At 43.7% G+C, this 25,214-nt stretch overlaps 1 protein-coding gene and 1 long non-coding RNA gene across 2 annotated transcripts in view; both read right to left on the bottom strand.

The window, feature by feature from the left end:
* The window catches only part of LOC120058092 (vang-like protein 1), a 29,937-nt gene extending 25,738 nt beyond the window's left edge, over nt 1-4,199 (bottom strand). The window contains exons 1-2 of the mRNA XM_039006568.1: nt 4,036-4,199; nt 3,131-3,299 (exon numbers count right to left, since the gene is read on the bottom strand). Of these exons, the coding sequence (XP_038862496.1) occupies nt 3,131-3,299; nt 4,036-4,199 (333 nt within the window). The remainder of the gene's footprint in view (nt 1-3,130; nt 3,300-4,035) is intronic.
* Nucleotides 4,200-10,326: 6,127 nt separating this feature from the next.
* Nucleotides 10,327-24,982, bottom strand: LOC120058163. The gene is made up of 3 exons (XR_005477985.1): nt 24,871-24,982; nt 10,541-10,570; nt 10,327-10,461 (listed from the first exon to the last, which is right to left on the bottom strand). It is a non-coding gene; the product is annotated as an uncharacterized LOC120058163 (long non-coding RNA).
* Between the last annotated feature and the right edge of the window lie 232 nt (nt 24,983-25,214).

Here is a 25,214-nt window from a genome sequence, read left to right as displayed (position 1 = left end):
CAACGCCATCTTCCTCTTTCATGTTGATGAAACGGTCTATCACTCTGATACAGTACATCCTTTTAGTTATTGTTGTCCTAGGCTACCTGGCTAAAATGCTTGCTAGCTAGCCTAACTTCCTTTCATGGGCAACGATGAGCCAGCTAGTTAACATTAGCCTACTACATCTAGCTACATACTGAATTTCCATCTTCTCAGGCCAGGGGCACAATGTAGGAATTTATGGTTGGATCAGAATCGCCGTTACAATCGATGGCCAGTACGAAGCATTAAGTCCAAGTCTAAATCCCCTACTCCATCCATTGCTAATTTAGGAAAGGAACAATTTTCGCTAGTTAGCCACTGGAGGACAACACAAAAATTATAATTGTCTCTATCAATGACGTATGCTCTCAATGTGATTTGATAGGAGTGACGCCAAATCCAAACTGGCTTCCCAGAACAATTCACAGTTGAGCTCACTCAGTTTTGCTCAACGCTGATTATCTATTATTTTATACTTTTCTTTATCAAGGGAGGCCACATGCTCACTGGCTTCCCTTGCATTGAATGCTATAGGTGGCAACAATGTCATACTCTTTTGGACCAGACAGAGTTCTGGAGTCAATTTTTTGGGGAAGCCTGGTTTCCCTTGGCATCCATGAATAGACTCCACAGAGAAGGAATACAGCAGAGAAACAGAGACAGAGCGAGACAGAGCACAAGACCGACCGACAGAGAGAGCGAGAGACCGACAGAGAGAGAGAGCGAGAGACCGACCGACAGAGAGAGCGAGAGACCGAGAGACCAACAGAGAGAGAGCGAGAGACCGACAGAGAGAGAGAGCGAGAGACCGACAGAGAGAGAGAGCGAGAGACCGACAGAGAGAGAGAGCGAGAGACCGACAGAGAGAGAGAGCGAGAGACCGACAGAGAGAGAGAGCGAGAGACCGACAGAGAGAGAGAGCGAGAGACCGACAGAGAGAGAGAGCGAGAGACCGACAGAGAGAGAGAGCGAGAGACCGACAGAGAGAGAGAGCGAGAGACCGACAGAGAGAGAGAGCGAGAGACCGACAGAGAGAGAGCGAGAGACCGACAGAGAGAGAGAGCGAGAGACCGACAGAGAGAGAGAGCGAGAGACCGACAGAGAGAGGCAGACAGACAGACAGACAGACAGACAGACAGACAGACAGACAGACACAGACAGAGACACACACAGACAGAGACACACACAGACAGAGAGAGACACAGACAGAGAGAGACACAGACAGGCAGACAGAGAGAGACACAGACAGACAGACAGAGAGACACAGACAGGCAGACAGAGAGACACAGACAGGCAGACAGAGAGAGACACAGACAGGCAGACAGAGAGACACAGACAGGCAGACAGAGAGACACAGACAGGCAGACAGAGAGACCGACAGAGAGAGACCAACAGGCAGACAGAGAGAGACCGATAGGCAGACAGAGAGAGACCGACAGGCAGACAGAGAGAGAGAGACAGACAGGCAGACAGACAGGCAGACAGAGAGAGAGACCGACAGGCAGACAGAGAGAGACCGACAGGCAGACAGAGAGAGACCGACAGGCAGACAGAGAGAGACCGATAGGCAGACAGAGAGACCGACAGGCAGACAGAGGGAGAGAGACAGACAGACAGACAGGCAGACAGAGAGAGAGAGACCGACAGGCAGACAGAGAGAGACCGACAGGCAGACAGAGACACCGACAGGCAGACAGAGAGAGACCGACAGGCAGACAGAGAGAGACCGATAGACAGACAGAGAGAGACCGATAGGCAGACAGAGAGAGACCGACAGGCAGACAGAGGGAGAGAGACAGACAGACAGGCAGACAGAGAGAGAGAGACCGACAGGCAGACAGAGACAGACAGAGAGCGAGACAGCCAATTTGACATTTACTTCTTTCTCCCCAACCATCGCACTACTGACTATATATACACACACCTTACAGACACTAGTTAATAAACACGTCCACCGAAAAAAAGAGGGCAAAATCTTTGCTTGCTTTAATGACTTTAAAAAAAGCATTTAATTATATTTGGCCCGAAGGGCTATTCTATAAAATTCTCCAAGGTGGGCTTGGTGGTAAGGTGTATGACTTAATAAAATGTATGTACACAGAAAACAAGTGTGCAATAAAAATCAAAAACCAAAGAACAGAATTCCTTTCACAACGTTGAGGTGTGAGACAAGGCTGCAGTTTGAGTCCAAATCTTTTCAACATTTATACCAATGAATTAGCAGACATGGACCATTCTGCAGCCCCAGGACTCACACTACTTGACACAGAGGTAAAATACCTGCTATATGCTGATGACTTGGTACTTCGATCACCAACCAAAGAAGGTCTTCAACAGAACCTTAATATTCTACAGCAATATTTCCATAATTGGGCCCTGGCAGTAAAAAATAAAACGAAAATCATGATTTTCCCCCCAAAAAACAGATGTCAGAAACACAAATATAAATTCACCCTGAACAATTTGAATTTGAGAGAGACAAAGAGAAATATGCAGAGAGAAAGGGAGAGAGAGTAAGGGAGAGAGAGAGAGAGGTGGGTGGTGTTTGATACCTGCTTGGCAGCCCTCTCTTCTGGCAGAGGGTGAATATAGATTATTCAGAGCCCTGGTTAGTCCTGTTACACACTATAACAAAGCACAACAACACACACTAACACGGACTGACTAAAAGGCTTTGCTCAGACACATACAGTAATCTACTAACCCAACACACAAAGGAGCCTCACTGGTATGATTGAAGGTCATTCTGACATCAGAAAAAGGAGCAATGCCATTCACTGGAACCTCACTGGTATGGCTAGAGGTTTTCTGAAATGTGTACTGCATGTGTGTGTGTCACAGGGGACAAAAGGACAAAAGATCAAAGACATTCCCATCGCCTTCCACTACTTCCAAAAGCCTCAGTCCTGCATCATGTGACACACTGCCAGCTGGGTCCCTGTAAGGGTTCTGTTTGACTCTGAGAGAATGAGATTGGTTGGCTGATGATTGCTTGAGTACAGGGTTACTGTAAGCAGGTTCTGTTTTGTACAGTATACTGTAGCTGTGCAGGGCTTTCTGAATCTCTCAACCATGGTTTGTGTGACTTTGATGTGTTGGAGCTTACCTGGAGGCTGGGAGCCTCGTCTCCAGTCACGGAGGTGGGGTCTTTCAGCAGGGGCTCGTTGTTGTGGGTGGGGGCCTGAGTGGGCCCGTCGGGGGTGTTGATGACAGACCTCTCCGACCGGCTACTGTCCTTACTGCTAAGTTTATGATGCTCACGCCGACTCTGCACCCTACAGAGAACACACATACTAAGAATACTGAAACTGACAAGCGGATGAGGGTTGGGATGAAAGAGAAGAAAGCCGAATTCCTCTTAATAGTCTCTCACACTCCCTCTCTCATTTACAGAACAAGTCAGAGTGAATCAGAGAAATAGGTTGAAGGCTGTGACGACAATAATCCACTAGCTTAACCCGTCTCATCTCTCTCCCGCCTATATTTCAGGGTTTCTTTTGGGATCAAAAACGGGCTTAGTTGGTGGGTGTAACGGCTCTCGTTGGTGGTAGGAAGAGTAGACCAAAGCGCAGCGTGGAAAGTGTTCATGATTCTTTTATTTAAAAAACACTCAAACAAAATAAAAAAGGCGAATACGAAAGCGCACAGTTCTGTCAGGTTAAGACACTAAACAGAAAACAAGATCCCAACACCTAATGGTGGGAAAAAGGGCTGCCTAAGTATGATCCCCAATCAGAGAAACGATAGACAGCTGCCTCTGATTGGGAACCACACTCGGCCAAAAAACAAAGAAACAGAAGACATAGAATTTCCCACCCGAGTCACACCCTGACCCAACCAAACATAGAGAATAATAAGGATCTCTAAGGTCAGGGCGTGACAGTACCCCCCAAAAGGTGCGGACTCCGGCCGCAAACCTGAACCTATAGGGGAGGGTCTGGGTGGGCATCTACTCTCGGTGGAGGCTCCAGTGCGGGACGCAGACCCCGCTCCGCTTGAGGCTCCCCCCACTTCGGTGGCGCCTCTGGTGCAGGGATCGTCGCCGGGGCCTCGGGCCCGGGGACCTTCGCCGGAGGCTCTTGACTGGGGACCGTTGCCGAAGGTTCCGGACTGGGGACCGTCGCTGGAGGCTCCCTCCCCCGGATTGTCGCTGCAGGCTTCGTGCCATGGATCATCACTGCAGGCTCCGGGCCATGGATCATCACTGGAGGCTTTGTGCCATGGATCATCACTGGAGGCTTCGTGCCATGGATCATCACTGGAGGCTTCGTACGTGGAGCCGGAACAGGTCTCACCGGACTGAGGAGACGTACTCGAAGCCTGGTGCGGGGAGCTGCCACAACGCGTCCTGGCTGGATACCCACTTCAGCTCGGTGAGTGTGGAGAGCTGGCACAGGACACACTGGGCTAAGAAGGCGCACTGGAGGCATATAGTGCGTAGAGCTGGCACAACGCGTCCTGGCTGAATACCCCCTGTAGCACGGCAAGTACGAGGAGCTGGCACAGGCCGCACTGGGTTGTGCTGACGAACTGGGGATACCGTGCGTAGAGCTGGCGCAGGATAACCTGGACCGAGGAGACGCACTGGAAACCAGGACCGCTGAGCCGGCACAATCCGTCCTGGCTGGATGCCCACTCTAGCATGGCAAATGCAAGGAACTGGCACAGGGCGCACCGGGCTGTGAATGCGCACTGGAGACACAGTGCCAGTCACAGTCTCCCCACGGTAAGCAAAGGGAGTCGGCTCAGGTCTAAACCCTGACTCCGCCAACCCCCCCGTGTGCCCCCCCAAATTTTGGGGGGAGCTGTCTCTCGGGCTTCCGTTGTTGACCTAACTCCTTGTCTCGTCGCCGTTCCGCTCTCGCTGCCTCCATCTGCTCCCTTGGACGGCGATACTCTCCGACCCGCGTCCAGGGTCCTTCTCCATTCAGGATTTCCTCCCATGTACACTCATCCTGGCCACGCTGTTTGGACCGTTTTTGGTGGGATCTTCTGTAACGGCTCTCGTTGGTGGTAGGAAGAGTAGACCAAAGCGCAGCATGGAAAGTGTTCATGATTCTTTTATTTAAAAAACACTCAAACAAAATAACAAAAGCGAAAACGAAAGCGCACAGTTCTGTCAGGTTAAGACACTAAACAGAAAACAAGATCCCAACACCTAATGGTGGGAAAAAGGGCTGCCTAAGTATGATCCCCAATCAGAGACAACGATAGACAGCTGCCTCTGATTGGGAACCACACTGGCCAAAAAACAAAGAAACAGAAGACATAGAATTTCCCACCCGAGTCACACCCTGACCTAACCAAACATAGAGAATAATAAGGATCTCTAAGGTCAGGGCGTGACAGTAGGAGTGGCAGGGGGTGTGGCAATGAGCACGATTGGCCATCGGCACGGCTACATTTTAGAAGTCAATTTCCTGCAATTCTACACATTTTGCCATGCAGCTGAGAGAGGAGTTTGCAGCTTTAAAGCTAATTTCCTGAGATTCTACATACAATATTATGGCATGGAGCTGAGAGAAAACATTTGTTTGAAGCTAGTTTCTTGCAATTTGCCAGATAATGCTGTGCTCAAACATAATAAAATAAATCATGCTAAATTCATAGTTTTGGGAATTTTTTATTCTCCCTGACTGTCAAGCTTTTATTTTCGTGATTGTTAGCTACTTCTCAAAGATTATATAGTTCCATTATCTTTTCTACATACTTTATAATTTGGTTTTAGTTGTTTAAGTTTACACTTAAAGCATTTTTTTCCATCCCAAAAATGAATATGTATGGATACATGCATGTACAGTACCAGTTAAAAGTTTGGACACACCTACTCATTCAAGGGTTTTCTTTATTTTTACTATTTTATACATTGTAGAATAATACTGAAGACATCAAAACTATGAAATAACACATATGGAATCATATACTAACCAAAAAAGTGTTAAATAAATCAAAATATATATATATTTTTTGATTCTTCAAAGTAGCCACCCTTTGCCTTGATGACAGCTTTGCACAACATGCAACAATTTCAAAGATTTTACTAAGTTACAGTTCATATATGGAAATTAGTCAATTATATAAATAAATTATGCCCTAATCTATGGATTTCACATGACTGGGCCGGGGTGCAGCCATGGGTGGGCATAGGACCACCCACTTAACAGCCATGCCCACCCACTGGGTTTATCCCCCACATAAGGGCTTTATTAGAGACAGAAATACTCCTCAACACCCCACCCCACCCCCCCACCCCACCCCACACGTGAAGAAGCCGGATGTGGAAGTCCTGGGCTGGCGTGGTTACACGTGGTCTGAGTTTGTGAGGCCGGTTGGACGTACTGCCAAATTCTCTAAAATGACGATAGAAATGAACATTCAATTATCTGGCAACAGCTCTGGTGGACATTCCTGCAGTCAGCATGCCAATTGCACGCTCCCTCTAAACTAAACTTGAGACGCCTGTGGCATTGTGTGACAAAACTGCACAATTTAAAGTAACCTTTTATTGTCCCCAGCACAAGGTGCATCTGTGTAATGATCATGGTGTTTAATCTGCTTCTTGATATGCCACACCTGACAGGTGGATGGATTATTTTGGCATATTTCAGCTCATGAAACATGGGACCTACACTTTACATGTTGCGTTTATGTTTTTTGTTCAGTGTACTACACATATAATTTTTTTTTACACTGTTTGGACTTAGGTGACTATAAAATAACCGCTTAGGCGACCTGCCCAAGGATTACAATGGCAGAAAAATCCCTGTAATTTGTTTTCCAACAACCGACATGTAGCTAGTCTTAACTTCTTATGGCTGCAGGGGCAGTATTGAGTAGCTTGGATGAAAGGTGCACAGAGGTGACCAGAGTAAACGGCCTGCTCCTATGTCATAGTTGCTAATATATGCATATTATTATTAGTATTGGATAGTAAACACTCTGAAGTTTCTAAAACTGTTTGAATTATGTCTGTGAGTATAACAGAGCTCATATGGCAGGCAAAAACCTGAGAAGTTCCACTTCCTGTTTGGAATTTATCTGGGGGTGCCAGATTTTCAACCAAACTCTCATTGAAAATACAGAGAGATATGGATGGGTTTTCACTTCCTACGGCTTCCACTAGATGTCAAGAGTCAATAGAACTTTGTCTGATGACTCTAATGTGAAGGGGGGCCGAAGGAGACAGGAATGAGTAATCACTTCCACGAGCTGATCACGCATTCACCATGCGCCTTCACATGAGTAGGACGTCCGTTCCATCTCTCAACTGAAGTCAATGTAATTCTCCGGTTGGAACGTTATTCAAGATGTATGTTAACAACATTCTAAAGATTGATTCAGTACATCGTTTGACATGTTTCTACTGACTGTAACGGAACTTTTGGACATTTCGTCACGTTATAGTGGTCGCGCTTTGTGACTTTGGTTAAGGGCTTTTGGTAAACAATTCCAACGTAGCTAATTGGACATAAATAACGGACATTATCGAACAAATCAAGCATTTATTGTGGACCTGGGATTCCTAGGACTGCATTCTGATGAAGTTCATCAAAGGTAAGGAAACATTTATCATGTATTTTCTGGTTTCTGTTGAGTCCAACATGGCGGCTAATTTGGCTATTGTTCTGAGCTCCGTCTCAGATTATTGCATGGTTTATTTTTCCGTAAAGTTTTTTTGAAATCTGACACAGCGGTTGCATTAACTTTTTATGGCTGCAGGGGCAGTATTGAGTAGCTCTGTTTAAGGTGCCCATTTCAAACGGCCTCGTACTCAATTCTTGCTCGTACAATATGCATATTATTGTTATTATTGGATAGAAAACACTCTCTAGTTTCTATAGCCGTTTGAATTATGTCTCTGAGTGGAACAGAACTCATTCTACAGCACTTTTCCTGATATGGAGTGAGATTTCAGAAATGTTGGCCTCTGGTCCCAGGTCAGTTTTAAAGTCCCTGTAAATCCTATGAGGATACAAACACTGCCCACGCCTTCCTCTAGATGTCAGTAAGAGGTGACAATTTGAATGGAGTCGATTGCGCAATCAGGGCCTGTATAAAACGCCAAAGACCGGATGTACCGTTCTTTTCCTGCTGCGCCTGACGCACGATGGACGTTGGACCTGCTCTCTTTCCAAGCTTGGGTTTAGCCAGTAATATTTCGCCGGTCATGTTTTTACTCGTTATAGGTGTTAAAGACATCATAAGGTAGTTAATTTAAACCGTTTTATAGCAATTTATATCCGTTTAGTGCGATTTTGAGGCAATTCTTAGTGATGCACTTTGAAGCTTTGGGCACGTTTCCAGTACCGGTCGAACGTTAGTGGGCATTTCGACGGACAAGAGGACATCTTTCGACCAAAAGAAGATTAGACCCAAGAAAGGATACATTGCCCAAGATTCTGATGGAAGATCACCTCATAGTAAGAAATATTTAAGATGATAAATCGTTGTTCTGTCGAAAATTTTTAAACGCATATTCCGCCATTTTCTTTGGTATAGCTTCGCTTGGCGAACCCTGTATTGCACAGTAAGGATAATTTTAGAAATGTAATTCAGCGATTGCATTAAGAACTAATTTGTCTTTCGATAGCTGTCCAACTTATATTTTTTTAGTCAAGTTTATGAATAGTTAATCATGAGACAAGATCACTGTCAAATATGGCGCCCGACATTTTCAGGCTAGTTTTGCTAGTTTTGTCATTGTATAACCACGTTTTTTTGTGGCTAAATATGCACATTTTCGAACAAACTCTATATGTATGTTGTAATATGATGTTACAGGAGTGTCATCGGAAGAATTCTGAGAAGGTTAGTGAAAAAATTAATATATTTTGGCGATGATTACGTTATCGCTCTCTTTGGCTAGAATCAATGCTCTGGTAACGTTTGCACATGTGGTATGCTAATATAACGATTTATTGTGTTTTCGCTGTAAAACACTTAGAACATCTGAAATATTGTCTGAATTCACAAGATCTGTGTCTTTCCATTGCTGTGAGCTGTGTATTTTTAAGAAATGTTTTATGATTAGTAATTAGGTAATACACGTTGCTCTGTGTATTTATTCTAGTCGAGTTGTGATGGTGGGTGCAATTGTAAACTATGATTTATACCTGAAATATGCACATTTTTCTAACAAAACCTATCCTATACAATAAATATGTTATCAGACTGTCATCTGATGAGGTTTTTTCTTGGTTAGTGGCTATCAATATCTTTATTTGGCCGAATTGGTGATAGCTACTGGTGGAGAGAAAAAATGGTGGACAAAGAAAAATGGTGTCTTTTGCTAACGTGGTTAGCTAATAGATTTACATATTTTGTCTTCCCTGTAAAACATTTTAAAAATCTGAAATGGTGGCTTTATTCACAAGATCTGTATCTTTCATTTGGTGTCTTGGACTTGTGATTTAATGATATTTAGATGCTACTATTTAATTGTGACGCTATGCTAGCGATGCTAATCAGTGTGGGGGGGGTGGGGGATGTTGTCATAGGTGTACCGACCTCGGGCTTGCAGCCATAAGAGGTTAGGAGAGGTATATCTATAATTCCATGTGTATAACTTGTATTATCATCTACATTTATGATGAGTATTTCTGTTGAAACGATGTGGCTATGCAAAATCACTGGATGTTTTTGGAACTATTGAATCTAACGCGCCAATGTAAACTCAGATTCTTTGATATAAATATGAACTTAATCAAACAAAACATGTATGTATTGTGTAACATGAAGTCCTATGAGTGTCATCTGATGAAGATAATCAAAGGTTAGTGATTCATTTTATCTCTATTTCTGTTTTTTGTGAAAGCGATCTTTCGCTGGAAAAATGGCTGTGCTTATTATGGTTTTGTGGTGACCTAACATAATCGTTTGTAGTGCTTTCGCTGAAAAGCATATTTGAAATCGGACACTTTGGTGGGATTAACAACAAGATTACCTTTAAAATGATATAAGACACATGAATGTCTGAGGAATTTTAATTATGAGATTTCTGTTGTTTGAATATGGCGCCCTGCACTATCACTGGCTGTTGTCATATCGATCCCGGTAGCGGGATTGCAGCCATATGAATAACTGCTTAGGCGACCTGCCCAAGGATTACAATGGCAGAAAAATCCCTGTTATTTGTTTTCCAACAACCGACATGTAGCTAGTCTTAAATGACAAACAATATACAGTGGGGACAACCAGCATCCAGTTGCTCTGCAGCAGATTGAGACATAAGCCTCTCCCTGGTGGGGAGTGTGTGTGTGTGTGTAAGAGAGTGTGAGTGGCGAAATAATGTCTTACCCATGTCTGTTAGATCTGTTGGAGTGGCTGGAGTAGCCAGACTGGATAGACTCAGTGTCCATGGCAACTCTGTTCAGAGCCAGCGATTGGCCAGGTGTCTGAGGAGGGTCTCAGGGTGTCGTGCAGCAGGGTGATGGTGGTCTGATCCAGGAAGAGATGGGTTAACTAACTAAACAGACTGGCAGCAGACTGAAAAGATCAGGGATCTATGTTGACAAACCTGTAGATGTCCTTTAGTAGACATATTGACCTGTGAGAAACAGAGAGACAGAAAGAGAGACAGACATGTCTGTTATCAATGAAATATACAGCTCAGTTCTGCGCTTGCTACCAGAGGCCTATTCACAGAGTACACTGCAGGTAAAGCTAAAAGCAAGGCAAACTAAAGAGTTATGTGCCAGCCTGTACCGTCATGCCTGACTCTGGTGTGATCCATGCCCCAGACAGGGGTCGTTACACCCCGTTGTCATGACGTTGGCCTAGGGGTAGGTTTATGACAGTCATAAATACCTCTTTCCCCCCTTTTCCCTCTCCCTACTATAACTGATGTGACATAAGAAAACACCTTGGTTAACATAGAGATTCTGGGAACATCAGAAGTGGGGGGAAATGAACTATATTCTGGTAATCCGACCAACTGAACATATGCGGTGGTACCTAAGGTATATTATGTCAGTTCGGTTGCCCTCTGACACATTCTCATCAATGATAGAATGACATAAACTCTACTGTGGAAAGTCTAAACGTCAGAGGTATCGGATTCACATGGAATTGTTGTTTAATTCAAATGTTTGAATATGAAATTATTTGTGAAGAGATTAAATGTAATTTTAGCTTCCAAATGAGAGATTTGGATTTTCATAATTTGGGCTTCTGCTCAACTAGGGGCCCGCCCCTGTGAAGAGACATGGGTTATAAACTTTTCAGACACACCCCTCTCCCTCCACTATAAAAGCCACTGACAAAAATATAACTTCCTGTTCCGGACACTAGGATGACGATCCGATGTCAGAATGGTTCAGATAATAACTACAGAACTAAGCCAACATCAGCATGGACTTTGGTTGCAAATGGTATGAACTTTGAACTCGTATTCACTACAGAAGTGATACCGCCTAGCCGTTGAGTTAGCAACAGCCGCTACAAACGCAGGTTAGGAAGGACAGTCAGAGTATCCCGTCTACTACACACGATGCTACTCCAACGAATCCAGTGACCACCAGAGACATTCTTCAAAGGACAGAGGACTCGGGTTGGCGATACGGTCGTCCATCTACCACCAACCTACTGAAGCGCAGCTCAGAGTAAATATTTATTGCATTTTCCTTTTTCAAATGGGCGGTAATATAGAATGCACAAGATACTGTATTTACGATGGTACAGCTTCGCCTATGTTCCAGTCTCCCGCTCTTTCACTAAAATCCCGCCCCTTTTCTTTGTGTAACAAGCTGTCATATCTATTCCGCCCGCCAGGGACGTTTTTCTGTATGACGTAATTTGTGATCAAGTTATGATTTCATTGTGTATGTGTGATTCTGTGTGATTAGTTAGGTATTTAGTAAATAAATAATTAAACCCAATTTTGTATTGCTGATTCAACTTGTTAGCCAGGATTCTTGCAGATAACAAGGATTTACCACTTTCAGATGAGACTGAATAAAATGACGATTAAGGTGACTGCTATGGATGTAAAATATTACTAAATCTTTAAGAGTTTATTCGGAAGATAACAGCTCTATAAATATTCTTTCGTGGTGTCCCTCTCTAGTTAATTAATATTTACATGATTAGTTCAATCAGGTAATATTAATTACAGAGAAATTATTTTATAGAATAGCATGTCATAGCAATTAATCTGGCATAGTCAAAGACACAACACCGTCATGCCTGACTCTGGTGTGATCCATGCTCCAGACAGGGGTCGTTACACCCCGTCATGCCTGACTCTGGTGTGATCCATGCCCCAGACAGGGATCGTTACACCCCGTCATGCCTGACTCTGGTGTGATCCATGCCCCAGACAGGGGTCGTTACACCCCGTCATGCCTGACTCTGGTGTGATCCATGCCCCAGACAGGGATCGTTACACTCCGTCATGCCTGACTCTGGTGTGATCCATGCCCCAGACAGGGATCGTTACACTCCGTCATGCCTGACTCTGGTGTGATCCATGCCCCAGACAGGGGTCGTTACACCCCGTCATGCCTGACTCTGGTGTGATCCATGCTCCAGACAGGGGTCGTTACACCCCGTCATGCCTGACTCTGGTGTGATCCATGCTCCAGACAGGGGTCGTTACACCCCGTCATGCCTGACTTCATTTATTTACTGGATCCATTTGTCCCAATGCAGTTGCCCAAATGACCCCCTGCCAATCACCACTCCCTCATCTCAGTATTATGCAAATATAACTACACTTATAAATGATCTGCCTGACCAATGGGACACAAACACCCAAATAGCACACTAAGCAAATGTGCATGCAAATCCAGTGTTATGGTATATGTGTGAACGTCTGCTCTTGGTTCATTGAGTAGAACAGTGATCATTATATTATGATGACTACTGTATGGGTTGCAATGCCAAGCCCACTGTTCAGCTCAATAAATCATTTTGAAGGATTTAGTGTTACCTGTATGCTTTTAGCATGAGGCTAGCTGAGGAATGTAAGGACTCCAGATATATGATACAATGACTGCAGCTGAAAGCATCTGCATTGTGTCTGTAACCCAAGAAATGTGAGGGTTTCTAAATAAAAACACAAGCATACCAGGAATTCTTTGGAAAATATATGAACGAGTCAAAAAGGGGAGGAACGACAAACACCTTCTAGGGCTAACATTACTCCAGTATCAAATTCTTACCCCAGTGAGAGGGAGAAAGAGCAACCAGAATTAAAGTGTCTACTGTTGCCTTGGTAACAACAGAAGCGTAAGGCTCCCTGTGGATTGCAATAATAATGATGTGTGTGAGTAAGAGAGAGAGAGAGCGAGCAGAGAAAGGCATGTTGGAACTGTGAGTGAATCATTGGCTTAAGAGTACCTGAGCACTCCCTTCTCATATTCATCACTCTCACATAGTCCCCTTTCTCTCTCTGTCACACACACACCAAATGCAAGGCTTTAACCCCTGGAGAGCTGATGCCTTCACATGTGTGTGTGCATGTGTGCGCACACAGTGGTATGTGGGGCAGCAATCTCCCTTAGAAAAGTCAGCCAGTCATCCGAGAGTCAACATAAAGAGATATAGCCAACCGGGTCATGTGGAAAATCACAGCCTATAGGCAAGACAAACTATCAGTTACAAACCAACGCGTTAAACACTGAACATGAATACAGCCTACTGAAATAACAATGAGTGTGACAGCTGTCTGTCTTTATATGCATCCTTAGAATTCAGTAACACATCTTAAAATGTATGTAGGGCATACACTGGAAGTACATATGTGTGAAATACACCATATATGGATCAATATATTTTCTATAATGACATTTCTGTATGCCGTTGTGGTTTAGTGGAATGGGGAGACAGTCTTGAGATCAGAAAGTGAAACTAACGTTACATAAACACTCATTAGGCTGTTTATCTAGGATGTGAACCGAGATTCAGGTCAGGGAGCCAGTCAAGCCAGGAGTATAGGCATGCTTATTATAGCATCCTCAGAGATGCATACTTCCATACTAATAACATTAAAAGCATTCCTTTGTCTTAAAGAGAAGTCTATGGAAGTATTACAGTCATGAGAGAGACATAGACAGTATTAAAGGTCAGTTAGGCCACTCAGTATAAACCTTTCCCTACAGATCACTCTCATCTCATGCCATCAGTTACACAGCCAAAGAATGATGTGCTGTGTGTGTGTGTGTGTGTGTGTGTATGTGTGTGCCTGTGTCGCCTAAAACATGCGTGTGTATACTGTATGTCTTTTTGTACTCATTTTACCCAGCTGTAGAATCATTTGGCCCATAAACAGGGCAGAGGGGAAGGGCGTTGTGTGATCAGCAAGGCCAACACATTCAGTTGTATGCAGCCTGCCAGCATCCTGTGTGGCACAGACTAACCTAGCCTGCAGGGATCCCTGGTTACCATGGCATCCACACTGTGCCCTCCCTCACCCACCCCATTAGCCCCCCTCCTCTCCCTTAGAATGCCCTGATGGTGGCAAAATGCCATGCCATGCCAGGGATTTAGCATGTGTTATGGTATTTTTGTTTGTTTAGCAGTTTAACACACATATGCCTACTCACCACCACAAACACAAAGATATGTACTGTATTCACATGGGCGACAAACAGCGTATGTGATGAAAGACGACGTAAACATAAAGACACACAGTTATTAACAACAAATAACACAGACAGGCACAAAGGCAAAGATGAGCCAGATACAGGAACACACAAACTGAATGCACACACACAAATACTGTAGATCAAATGTGCCAAGTAAGTCTGTTTAAGTCTGTTGGAAATTAAATAAAATGGTGACAGAGAACCTCAGCAGGGCTTTATAAAGAGAGCAATCTGTCCATTGACAAGAGATAACCCTAGAACAGCTGTTGATGAACACAATACTGAAGCGCACCCACACACATCACATGTATGCACACACACTCACACACACACACAGGGGGGCCTTTGGGCGGTATGGGGAACCAGTAAGAGTTCACATTATTTATGAGGTGACCCTGCAGCTTGTGTTGTGAACACTGCCTGGTAAAACCAGACATGTCTGACAGTGTGGGTTAATTAACAGTAGGAGTCAAATAAATCCACTCAGGGCAGAACATAAGCGTTTACACATATACAGCTTAGATAGAGGCTGTACAGCTGAGACTGTAAATGGTAACATGTGACATGCGTATGGTGTGTGTTTGTGTTCCTCCAATAAGTATTGAGCCATTCATTGATCTGGTTAAGATCCCATAATGCATGATGACTCATAAATCATTACACTTTAGTCATCTTATCCAGAGCATTCAACTTAACCGCACTGAGCTAAAGGCTAGAGCTGCCGCTTTCAAGGAGCGGGACTCTATCCCGGATGCTTATAAGAAATCCCGCTATGCCCTCTGACGAACCATCAAACAGGCAAAGCCTCAATACAGGACTAAGATCGAATCGTACTACACCGGCTCTGACCCTCGTTGGATGTGGCAGGGCTTGCAAACCATTACAGACTACAAAGGGAAGCACAGCCGAGAGCTGCCCAGTGACATGAGCGTACCAGATGAGCTAAACTACTTCTATGCTCGCTTTGACGGAAATAACACTGAAACATGCATGAGAGCATCAGCTGTTCTGGAAGACTGTGTGATCATGCTCAATGCAGCATATGTGAGTAAGACCTTTAAACAGGTCAACATTCACAAGGTTAACCAGGACGTGTACTGCGAGCATGCGCTGACCAACTGGCAAATGTCTTCACTGACATTTCAACCTCTCCCTGTCCGAGTCTGTAATACCAACATGTTTTAAGCAGACCACCATAGTGCCTGTGCCCAAGAACACTAAGGTAACCTGTCTAAACGACTACCAACCCGTAAGCACTCACGTCTGTAGCCATGAAGTGCTTCGAAAGGCTGGTCATGGCTCACATCAACATCACCATCCTAGAAACACTTGACCCACTCTAATTTGCATACCGCCCCAACAGATCCAGAGATGATGCAATCTCTATTGCACTCCACACTGCCCTTTCCCACTAGAAGCAAAAGGAACACCAATGTGAGAATGCTGTTCATTGACTACAGCTTGGCGTTCAACACCATAGCTTATTGATGAGCTTCGACGGCACTAAGGGCCCTGGGACTAAACAGCCCCCTCTGCAACTGGATTCTAGACTTCCTGACGGGCCGCCACCAGGTGGTAAGGGTAGATAACAACACATCCGCTACATAATTATCGTCACTGGAGATAGAGGATAACACACTATCATATTTCATAACGCTTTTAAAACAATTACCTGCACTTCAGATCAGCCAATAGATAGAATGGGCATACTTGTCTAGAACACATCCATCTGCTTATATTGTCATGATAAAGTATATATTTTATCAAAAATAAAGGACCAAGGCACTCCTCATATAATTCATTAAAATGCCTTTATTTGTATGTCATGTTCAATGGAAATAAAGTTTAAAACTCAGACGCGTTTCAGCTGCATGGCCTTCGTCAGGGAGTACAAAGATATGATAATAGAATATCCTTTTTTGAACAGCTTTTTCCAATCAACCCTGATTTGAAGAGGGAGTGGTTACAGAATTCATTGGACAACACCTAGTAAACAATACTATACACATTCAAAAGTGAAATACTGTAGATATGTTATCAAAAATACAACTCAAGGCTAGAAGCATCAGAAAGGTAGATTTCATTCTTTTTGATGACCAATTTACCCCTTTTACCAAAGAGCATCTTCTGTCTACCAAAATCTACTATTGTGTACCTTAGTAGCGCTTCCCTTCCTCCTGCTTTTTTTCTAAAATTATATACACTGCTCAAAAAAATAAAGGGAACACTTAAACAACACAATGTAACTCCAAGTCAATCACACTTCTGTGAAATCAAACTGTCCACTTAGGAAGCAACACTGATTGACAATAAATTTCACATACTGTTGTGCAAATGGAATAGACAAAAGGTGGAAATTATAGGCAATTAGCAAGACACCCCCAAAAAAGGAGTGATTCTGCAGGTGGTGACCACAGACCACTTCTCAGTTCCTATGCTTCCTGGCTGATGTTTTGGTCACTTTTGAATGCTGGCAGTGCTCTCACTCTAGTGGTAGCATGAGACGGAGTCTACAACCCACACAAGTGGCTCAGGTAGTGCAGTTCATCCAGGATGGCACATCAATGCGAGCTGTGGCAAAAAGGTTTGCTGTGTCTGTCAGCGTAGTGTCCAGAGCATGGAGGCGCTACCAGGAGACAGGCCAGTACATCAGGAGACGTGGAGGAGGCCGTAGGAGGGCAACAACCCAGCAGCAGGACCGCTACCTCCGCCTTTGTGCAAGGAGGTGCACTGCCAGAGCCCTGCAAAATGACCTCCAGCAGGCCACAAATGTGCATGTGTCAGCATATGGTCTCACAAGGGGTCTGAGGATCTCATCTCGGTACCTATTGGCAGTCAGGCTACCTCTGGCGAGCACATGGAGGGCTGTGCGGCCCCACAAAGAAATGCCACCCCACACCATGACTGACCCATCGCCAAACCGGTCATGCTGAAGGATGTTGCAGGCAGCAGAACGTTCTCCACGGCGTCTCCAGACTCTGTCACGTCTGTCACATGTGCTCATGTGCTCAGTGTGAACCTGCTTTCATCTGTGAAGAGCACAGGGCGCCAGTGGCGAATTTGCCAATCTTGGTGTTCTCTGGCAAATGCCAAACGTCCTGCACGGTGTTGGGCTGTAAGCACAACCCCCACCTGTGGACGTCGGGCCCTCATACCACCCTCATGGAGTCTGTTTCTGACTGTTTGAGCAGACACATGCACATTTGTGGCCTGCTGGAGGTCATTTTGCAGGGCGCTGGCAGTGCACCTCCTTGCACAAAGGCGGAGGTAGCGGTCCTGCTGCTGGATTGTTGCCCTCCTACGGCCTCCTCCATGTCTCCTGATGTACTGGCCTGTCTCCTGGTAGCGCCTCCATGCTCTGGACACTACGCTGACAGACACAGCAAACCTTTTTGCCACAGCTCGCATTGATGTGCCATCCTGGATGAACTGCACTACCTGAGCCACTTGTGTGGGTTGTAGACTCCGTCTCATGCTACTACTAGAGTGAGAGCACCGCCAGCATTCAAAAGTGACCAAAACATCAGCCAGGAAGCATAGGAACTGAGAAGTGGTCTGTGATCACCACCTGCAGAATCACTCCTTTTTTGGGGGTGTCTTGCTAATTGCCTATAATTTCCACCTTTTGTCTATTCCATTTGCACAACAGCATGTGACATTTATTGTCAATCAGTGTTGCTTCCTAAGTGGACAGTTTGATTTCACAGAAGTGTGATTGACTTGGAGTTACATTGTGTTGTTTAAGTGTTCCCTTTATTTTTTTGAGCAGTGTATTTCGCTTAGATGTGCTCAATCTAAACAGTGTACCAAATTATTCAACTCCGTTTCTGCTTCAAGTACCATGTTGAAATGTGCCCTGTGTCTGTGGGAAACAGAGAGGAGGAGATAGGAATCCCATTGGACAATGAATGGAGAAACACCGGACCCAACTGACTGTCGACCCATCGCATTCACGTTGTCATGCTGCATCACGCGGATGCTAAGCTAATCGTCACACAATCGCTTCTCAAAGTAAGACTTGAGAAGCCTGCTTATTTTCCTTGAACGTCCGTAATGTCACGATTCCAAAGCTATACAACATTAATTATCTCCCATCTTGGAAAATATTTGCAACATTGTACAATTGACTCCCATTCATTCATTGAAGGAGAGCTCTCCTTGTCCCAGAATCACCCAGAATGCATGACTTATGGGTAACGTACACATTGGGAGTTAATACGATTCTAATGGAGTTTCCCCATCTCCTAAAAAATATCTCTGTGGGAAAGCAACGTTTCCCTGCTCTCGCTCTGGGCAGAGACGGACTGCAAGTTGAACTCGGTGAGTAAGACTCCCAAATTGATGCAGTTTGTTAAGGCAACTTCACATACTGATATTGACTTTGGTATTATTGTGTGTAGCTTTGTTTTCTAACTAGCTAGCCAGCCAGCCAGCCCAGAGAGGGAGGGCATTGCATGGTTTAAAAAAATGAAATAATAATTAGACTTGAGCTGCAACAGTTTTCCAAAAACGATTTTCACATGTTTGTACCAACCTTGTTATAACGACAAAAGGAAACATTTGTTCAACATTTTTCACATAGTGCTATTTAACTGTTAATCAGAAGAATTTGTGGTTTGGGGTGGATTATCCCTTTAAGATAGCAGTGCATGTAGAAAGTTCTCATATCCCTTGACTTATTCCACATTTTGTGTTACAGCCTGAATTCAAAATGGATTAAATATATATATATATTCTCACCCATCTACACACAATACCCCATAACGAAAGTGGAAACATGTTTAGATTTTTTTTGCAAATGTATTTAAAATAAAATACAGAAATCTCAATTACATACAGTACCAGTCAAAAGTTGGGACACACCTACTCATTTCAGGATTTTTCTTTATTTTTTACTATTTTCTACATTGCAGAATAATAGTGAAGACATCAACACTATGAAATAACACATATGGAATCATGTAAGCAAAAATGTGTTAAACAAATCAAAATATATTTTAGATTCTTCAAAGTAGCCACCCTTTGCCTTGACAGCTTTGCACATTCCTGGTATTCTCTCAACCAGCTTCATGAGATAGTCATCTGGAATGCATTTCAATTAACAGGTGTGCCTTGTTAAAAGTTAATTTGTGGAATTTCTTTCCTTCTTAATGCGTTTGAAACAATCAGTTGTGTTGTGACAAGGTAGGGGTGGTATACAGAAGATTGTCTTTTATCAAAAAGGGCAAAGTCCATATTATGGCAAGAACAGCTCAAACAAGCAAAGAGAAACAACAGTCCATCATTACTTTAAGACATGAAGGTCAGTCAATCTGGAAAATGTCAAGAACTTTCAAAGTTTCTTCAAGTGCAGTCGCAAAAACCATCAAGCGCTATGATGAAACTGGCTCTCATGAGGACCTCCACAGGAAAGGAAGACCCAGAGTTACCTCTGCAGCAGAGGATAAGTTCATTAGACTTAACAGCAACTCAGATTGCAGCCCAAATAAATGCTTCAGAGATCAAGTAACAGAAATCTGTCCTTTGGTCTGATGAGTCCAAATCTGAGATTTTTGGTTCCAACCGCCTTATCTTTGTGAGATGCAGAGTAGGTGAAAGGATGATCTCCGCATGTGTGGTTCCCACCGTGAAGCACGGAGGTGGTGGTGTGATGTTGCGTCGCTGGTGATATTGTTGGTGATTTATTTAGAATTCAAGGCACACCAAACCAGCATGGCTACCACAGCATTCTGTAGTGATACACCATCCCATCTGGTTTGCGTTTAGTGGGACTATCATTTGTTTTTCAACAGGACGATGACCCAAAACACAACTCCAGGCTGTGTAAAGGCTATTTGACCAAGGAGAGTGATGGAGTGCTGCATCAGATGACCTGGCCTCAACCCAATTGAGATGGTTTGGGATGAGTTGGACCGCAGAGTGAAGGAAAAGCAGCCAACAAGAGCTCAGCATATGTGGAAACTCCTTCAAGACTGATGGAAAAGCATTCCAGGTGAATCTGTTTGAGAGAATGCCAAGAGTGTGCAAAGCTGTCATCAAGGCAAAGGATGGCTACTTTGAAGAATCTAAAATATATTTTGGTATGTTTAACACTTTTTTGCTTACTACATAATTCCATGTGTTATTTCATAGTTTTGATGTCTTCAGTATTATTCTGCAATGTAGAAAACAGTAAAAATAAAGAAAAACCCTGGAATGAGTAGGTGTGCCCAAACTTTTGACTGGTACTATAAGTATTTACACCCTTTGCTATGACACTCCAAATTGAGCTAAATTTAATACATTTTGAGTTCAGGCTGTAACAACAAAATGTGGAATAAGTCTATGGGTATGAATACTTTCTGAAGGTGGTACTACCACATATCTCAGCCATAGTAAGCCATAGTAAGTTTCCTCAATAAAGTAGCAAAGTCAGAGCTAATAAGGGGGGAAAAGAGTCAAGTGTGAGTGTTAGTGCACAAAAGGGTTATTTTTAAGGGGGGTATGTGTGTTCAAGTACAAACAAACATTCACATAAGATATCATCGTCCAAGGTCAGCTAGTTGGAGAAAAAAAACATTAAAACAAAGACAAACACACAGGGTTCTACCGCACACAAGAGAAGAGAGTTGACAATGGTCACAAACACTCACACTCGAGTAAAAAAAAGAAGAGAAGCGAGCTGACAGTTCTCTGGTATGCCCTCCAGCCTCCCTGGATCCAAACCCATTCATGTGAATGAAACAGTAGCCCAAGTACAGTGATCATGATTCAGGATATGCCGGCAGGAGAGAGAAGGAAGAAGGCTTGAGCACTAACAGGGTAACAGGCTTGGTATGTGCCTACTATAATGGGTATTACTGTTGCGCAGACATACAGTTGAAGTCGGACGTTTACATACACCTTAGCCGAATTCATTTAAACTCATTTATTCACAATTCCTGACATTTAATCCTAGTAAACATTCCCTGTCTTAGGTCAGGTAGGATCACCACTTTATTTTAAGAATGTGAAATGTCAGAATAATAGTAGAGAGAATGATTTTTTTCAGCTTTTGTTTCTTTCATCACATTCCCAGTGGGTCAGAAGTTTACATACACTCAAAAGTATTCGGTAGCATTGCCTTTAAATTGTTTAACTTGGGTCAAACGTACCGGGTAGCCTTCCACAAGCTTCCCACAATAAGTTGGGTGAATTTTGGCCTATTCCTCCTGACAGAGCTGGTGTAACTGAGTCAGGTTTGTAGGCCTCCTTGCTCGCACATGCTTTTTCAGTTCTGCCCACAAATTTTCTATGGGATTGAGGTCAGGGCCACTCCAATACCTTGACCCTGTTGTCCTTAAGCCATTTTGCCACAACTTTGGAAGTATGCTTGGGGTCAATGTCCATTTGGAAGACCCATTTGCGACCAAGCTTTAACTTCCTGACTGATGTCTTGAGATGTTGCTTCAATATATCCACATACTTTTCCTGCCTCTTTGTGAAGTGCACCAGTCCCTCCTGCAGCAAAGCACCCCCACAACATGATGCTGCCACCCCTGTGCTTCACGGTTGGGATGGTGTTCTTCGGCTTGCAAGCTTCCCCCATTTTCCTCCAAACATAATGATGGTTATTATGGCCAAACAGTTACATTTTTTTTTGTTTCATCAGACCAGAGGACATTTCTCCAAAAAGTATGATCTTTGTCCCCATGTGCAGTTGCAAACCGTAGTCTGGCTTATTTAAGGCGGTTTTGGAGCAGTGGCTTCTTCGTTAATGAGCGGCCTTTCAGGTTATGTCGATATAGGACTCGTTTTACTGTGGATATAGATACTTTTGTACCTGTTTCCTCCAGCATCTTCACAAGGTCCTTTGCTGTTGTTCTGGGATTGATTTGCACTTTTCACACCAAAGTACGTTCATCTCTAGGAGACAGAACACTTCTCCTTCCTGAGCGGTATGACGGCTGCTTGGTCCCATGGTGTTTATACTTGTGTACTATTGTTTGTACAGATGAACGTGGTACCTTCAGGCGTTTGGAAATTGCTCCCAAGGATGAACCAGGCTTGTGGAGGTCTACAATTTTTTTTCTAAGTTCTTGGCTGATTTCTTTTGATTTTCCCATGATGTCAAGCAGAGGCACTGAGCTTGAAGGTTGGCCTTGAAATACATCCACAGGTACACCTCCAATTGACTCAAATGATGTCAATTAGCCTATCAGAAGCTTCTAAAGCCATGTCATCATTTTTCAAGCTGTTTAAAGGCACAGTCGACTTAGTGTATGTAAACTTCTGACCCACTGGAATTGTGATACAGTGAATTATAAGTGAAATAATCTGTTCGTAAACAATTGTTGGAAAAATGACTTGTGTCATGCACAAAGTAAATGTCCTAACCAACTTGCAAAAACTACAGTTTGTTACAAGAAATTTGTGGAGTGGTTGAAAAATTAGTTTTAATGACTCCAACCTAAGTGTATGTAAACTTCCGACTTCAACTGTATGCCACCTGCCTCCTAAAACAGCACATAGGTGTAGTAAACCAGTTATTCCCAACATTTTTCGGTTACTGTACCACCAACTGAATTTAGCTCTGCCCGGAGTACCCTGAAGTACCCCCTCATGTGCATTTTACTAGTAGATCTATGGTCTCACGAGTGGATAGACCAAGTACCCCCAGGGGTCCTAGTACCCCTGGTTGAGAACCACTGTAGTGGTTCCACTGATATATCCATAGGAGAGTGCTTGGCAGCTGACAGGTGCCTACAAACTCCCATATCCTGCATTCAAAGGCGCTATAGCAGGCAATTCCAGGTGTGCACTGAGGTAACGTACTAGAATGGTGCTTAACAGTGAACCTAGCCCAGTGAACATCGCATCTGATCAATCCATCTACGAGTTCAAAGAAAGGAGACGACCTTTGAGATATAGTGACCCTGGTTAAAGACCTTAGAAAGCTATAAAACGGCTATTACACCGGGTGGCTAACGCACTGTAGCCATAGCCGTGGGAAGATGTTTGGGCTATTCTTTTTGACTATTCAGCTAAATCTCCTAAAATCTCCTAATAAATAAAGGTGGTGTTTTTGGTGTAACAGTAACGTTATGCTATGCCATTATATTTGGTTATGTTATGTAGAATACTCATTAATAATGATATGATCTTCCAAAACATTGATTCAGCTTTGATTTAACTTTACTAAACGAGCACCATTGTGAGAAATGGCCGAGTGAAGCTCGGTGTGCTCTGGACCACTGCTGTCCGCTGTGCACCTACCCAACTATTTTTGCCTAGGCAAAATTTGGTGATGCAGAAATTAGAGACCACATGCGGCCTTTTTATGAAAATCTGGGAATATTTGGCCAACAAAATATGTTTGGTGCATCTCTGGGAATTTAAAACAATTAGGATGTGGAACTGTTAAAACTGGATTGAGTTAAATCACAGCAAATATGTTGAATCAGCAACTAATAGGCATGGAGAGCCTCACAAGTTTGACGAAATGACCTAATATCGTTCAGTCTAATACTGCCATTCACTTACTTTTGTAGAACTTCATCACAACACATTTCACGGCACCTATCTGGTGACAATAAAACATGTCTATTTTTTAAACACGCTTTTTGTAAGTAGTTAGGCCTACCTTTAGCTGGAGCAAAGATTATGTAGCCTGCTGCGCTACAGAGGGCTATATCTGTCTGCTAATACAGGGGTTCCCAAACTCCGTCCCCTCCCCAAGGCACTAAACATCTGATTCAAATGATCAAAGCTTGACGATGAGTTGGTTATTTGAATCAACTGTGTTGTGCGATGGAAAAAAACAAAACGTGCACCAGGACCAACTTTGTGAAACCCTGTGCTAATACACCAGTAAAGGCCCAGTGCATTACTTTTGTGAAGAAAAACAACATTACATTATATTCCTATTATTGTTTTGTTTTTTATTCAGATTGTTCAGAGGACGCTCAGCACCCATACTTCCCGCGGCTATGACTGTAGCCTATCTGTTTTCTACTGGATCGCGAACGAGATGCCAGCTGAGTAGTCTCATTTAAAACGTTATGCGGTTGTATTGCAACAAATATGATAAACATCAAAACATATCATAGCAGTGAGAATTTTTAACTAAGTCAATGTAATGCGACGCCGAAGAACCGTCACTTGATTCGCGGCGGCACTGAACTTCACTCTGATCCTGGTCTCGTGCTTCGAGCTCCAGTTGTTGAGCCACCGAATAGGGCTGAATTACGATATGAATCAGATGAATTGGCTACAATATATTTACAATGCGCACATAACTCACCTTTTCACGGGAGCGACATTCCTTCACCTGCGTTTGGGCGTGAAATACAGCCTGCTATACACCTAGGCTGCAAAACGAACTGATCCACAGACGGTGTTGCTGCTTCTCCATGGGAGTAGTACAGTTGTGGACAGACAGTGAAGGGATTCTGGGGGAGATTGGGGCGATGATAGGTATACGCTAGAGGGCATCGCTGTGTAGGCAGTTATCATCATCTCCCAACTGTAGAATATATTAATTAATTTATTAGCAATTCATTCAGTGATGAAATGTAGTCTTTCCTACAGTATGTAGAATTATGAGCGCAGTAACATAGGAACACACACACACACAGTGAACGGGTC

The sequence above is a fragment of the Salvelinus namaycush genome, chromosome 13 (genome assembly GCF_016432855.1).
Source record: "Salvelinus namaycush isolate Seneca chromosome 13, SaNama_1.0, whole genome shotgun sequence".
Taxonomy (NCBI): Eukaryota; Metazoa; Chordata; class Actinopteri; order Salmoniformes; family Salmonidae; genus Salvelinus; species Salvelinus namaycush.
This window is presented reverse-complemented; position numbering and strand designations above follow the sequence as displayed.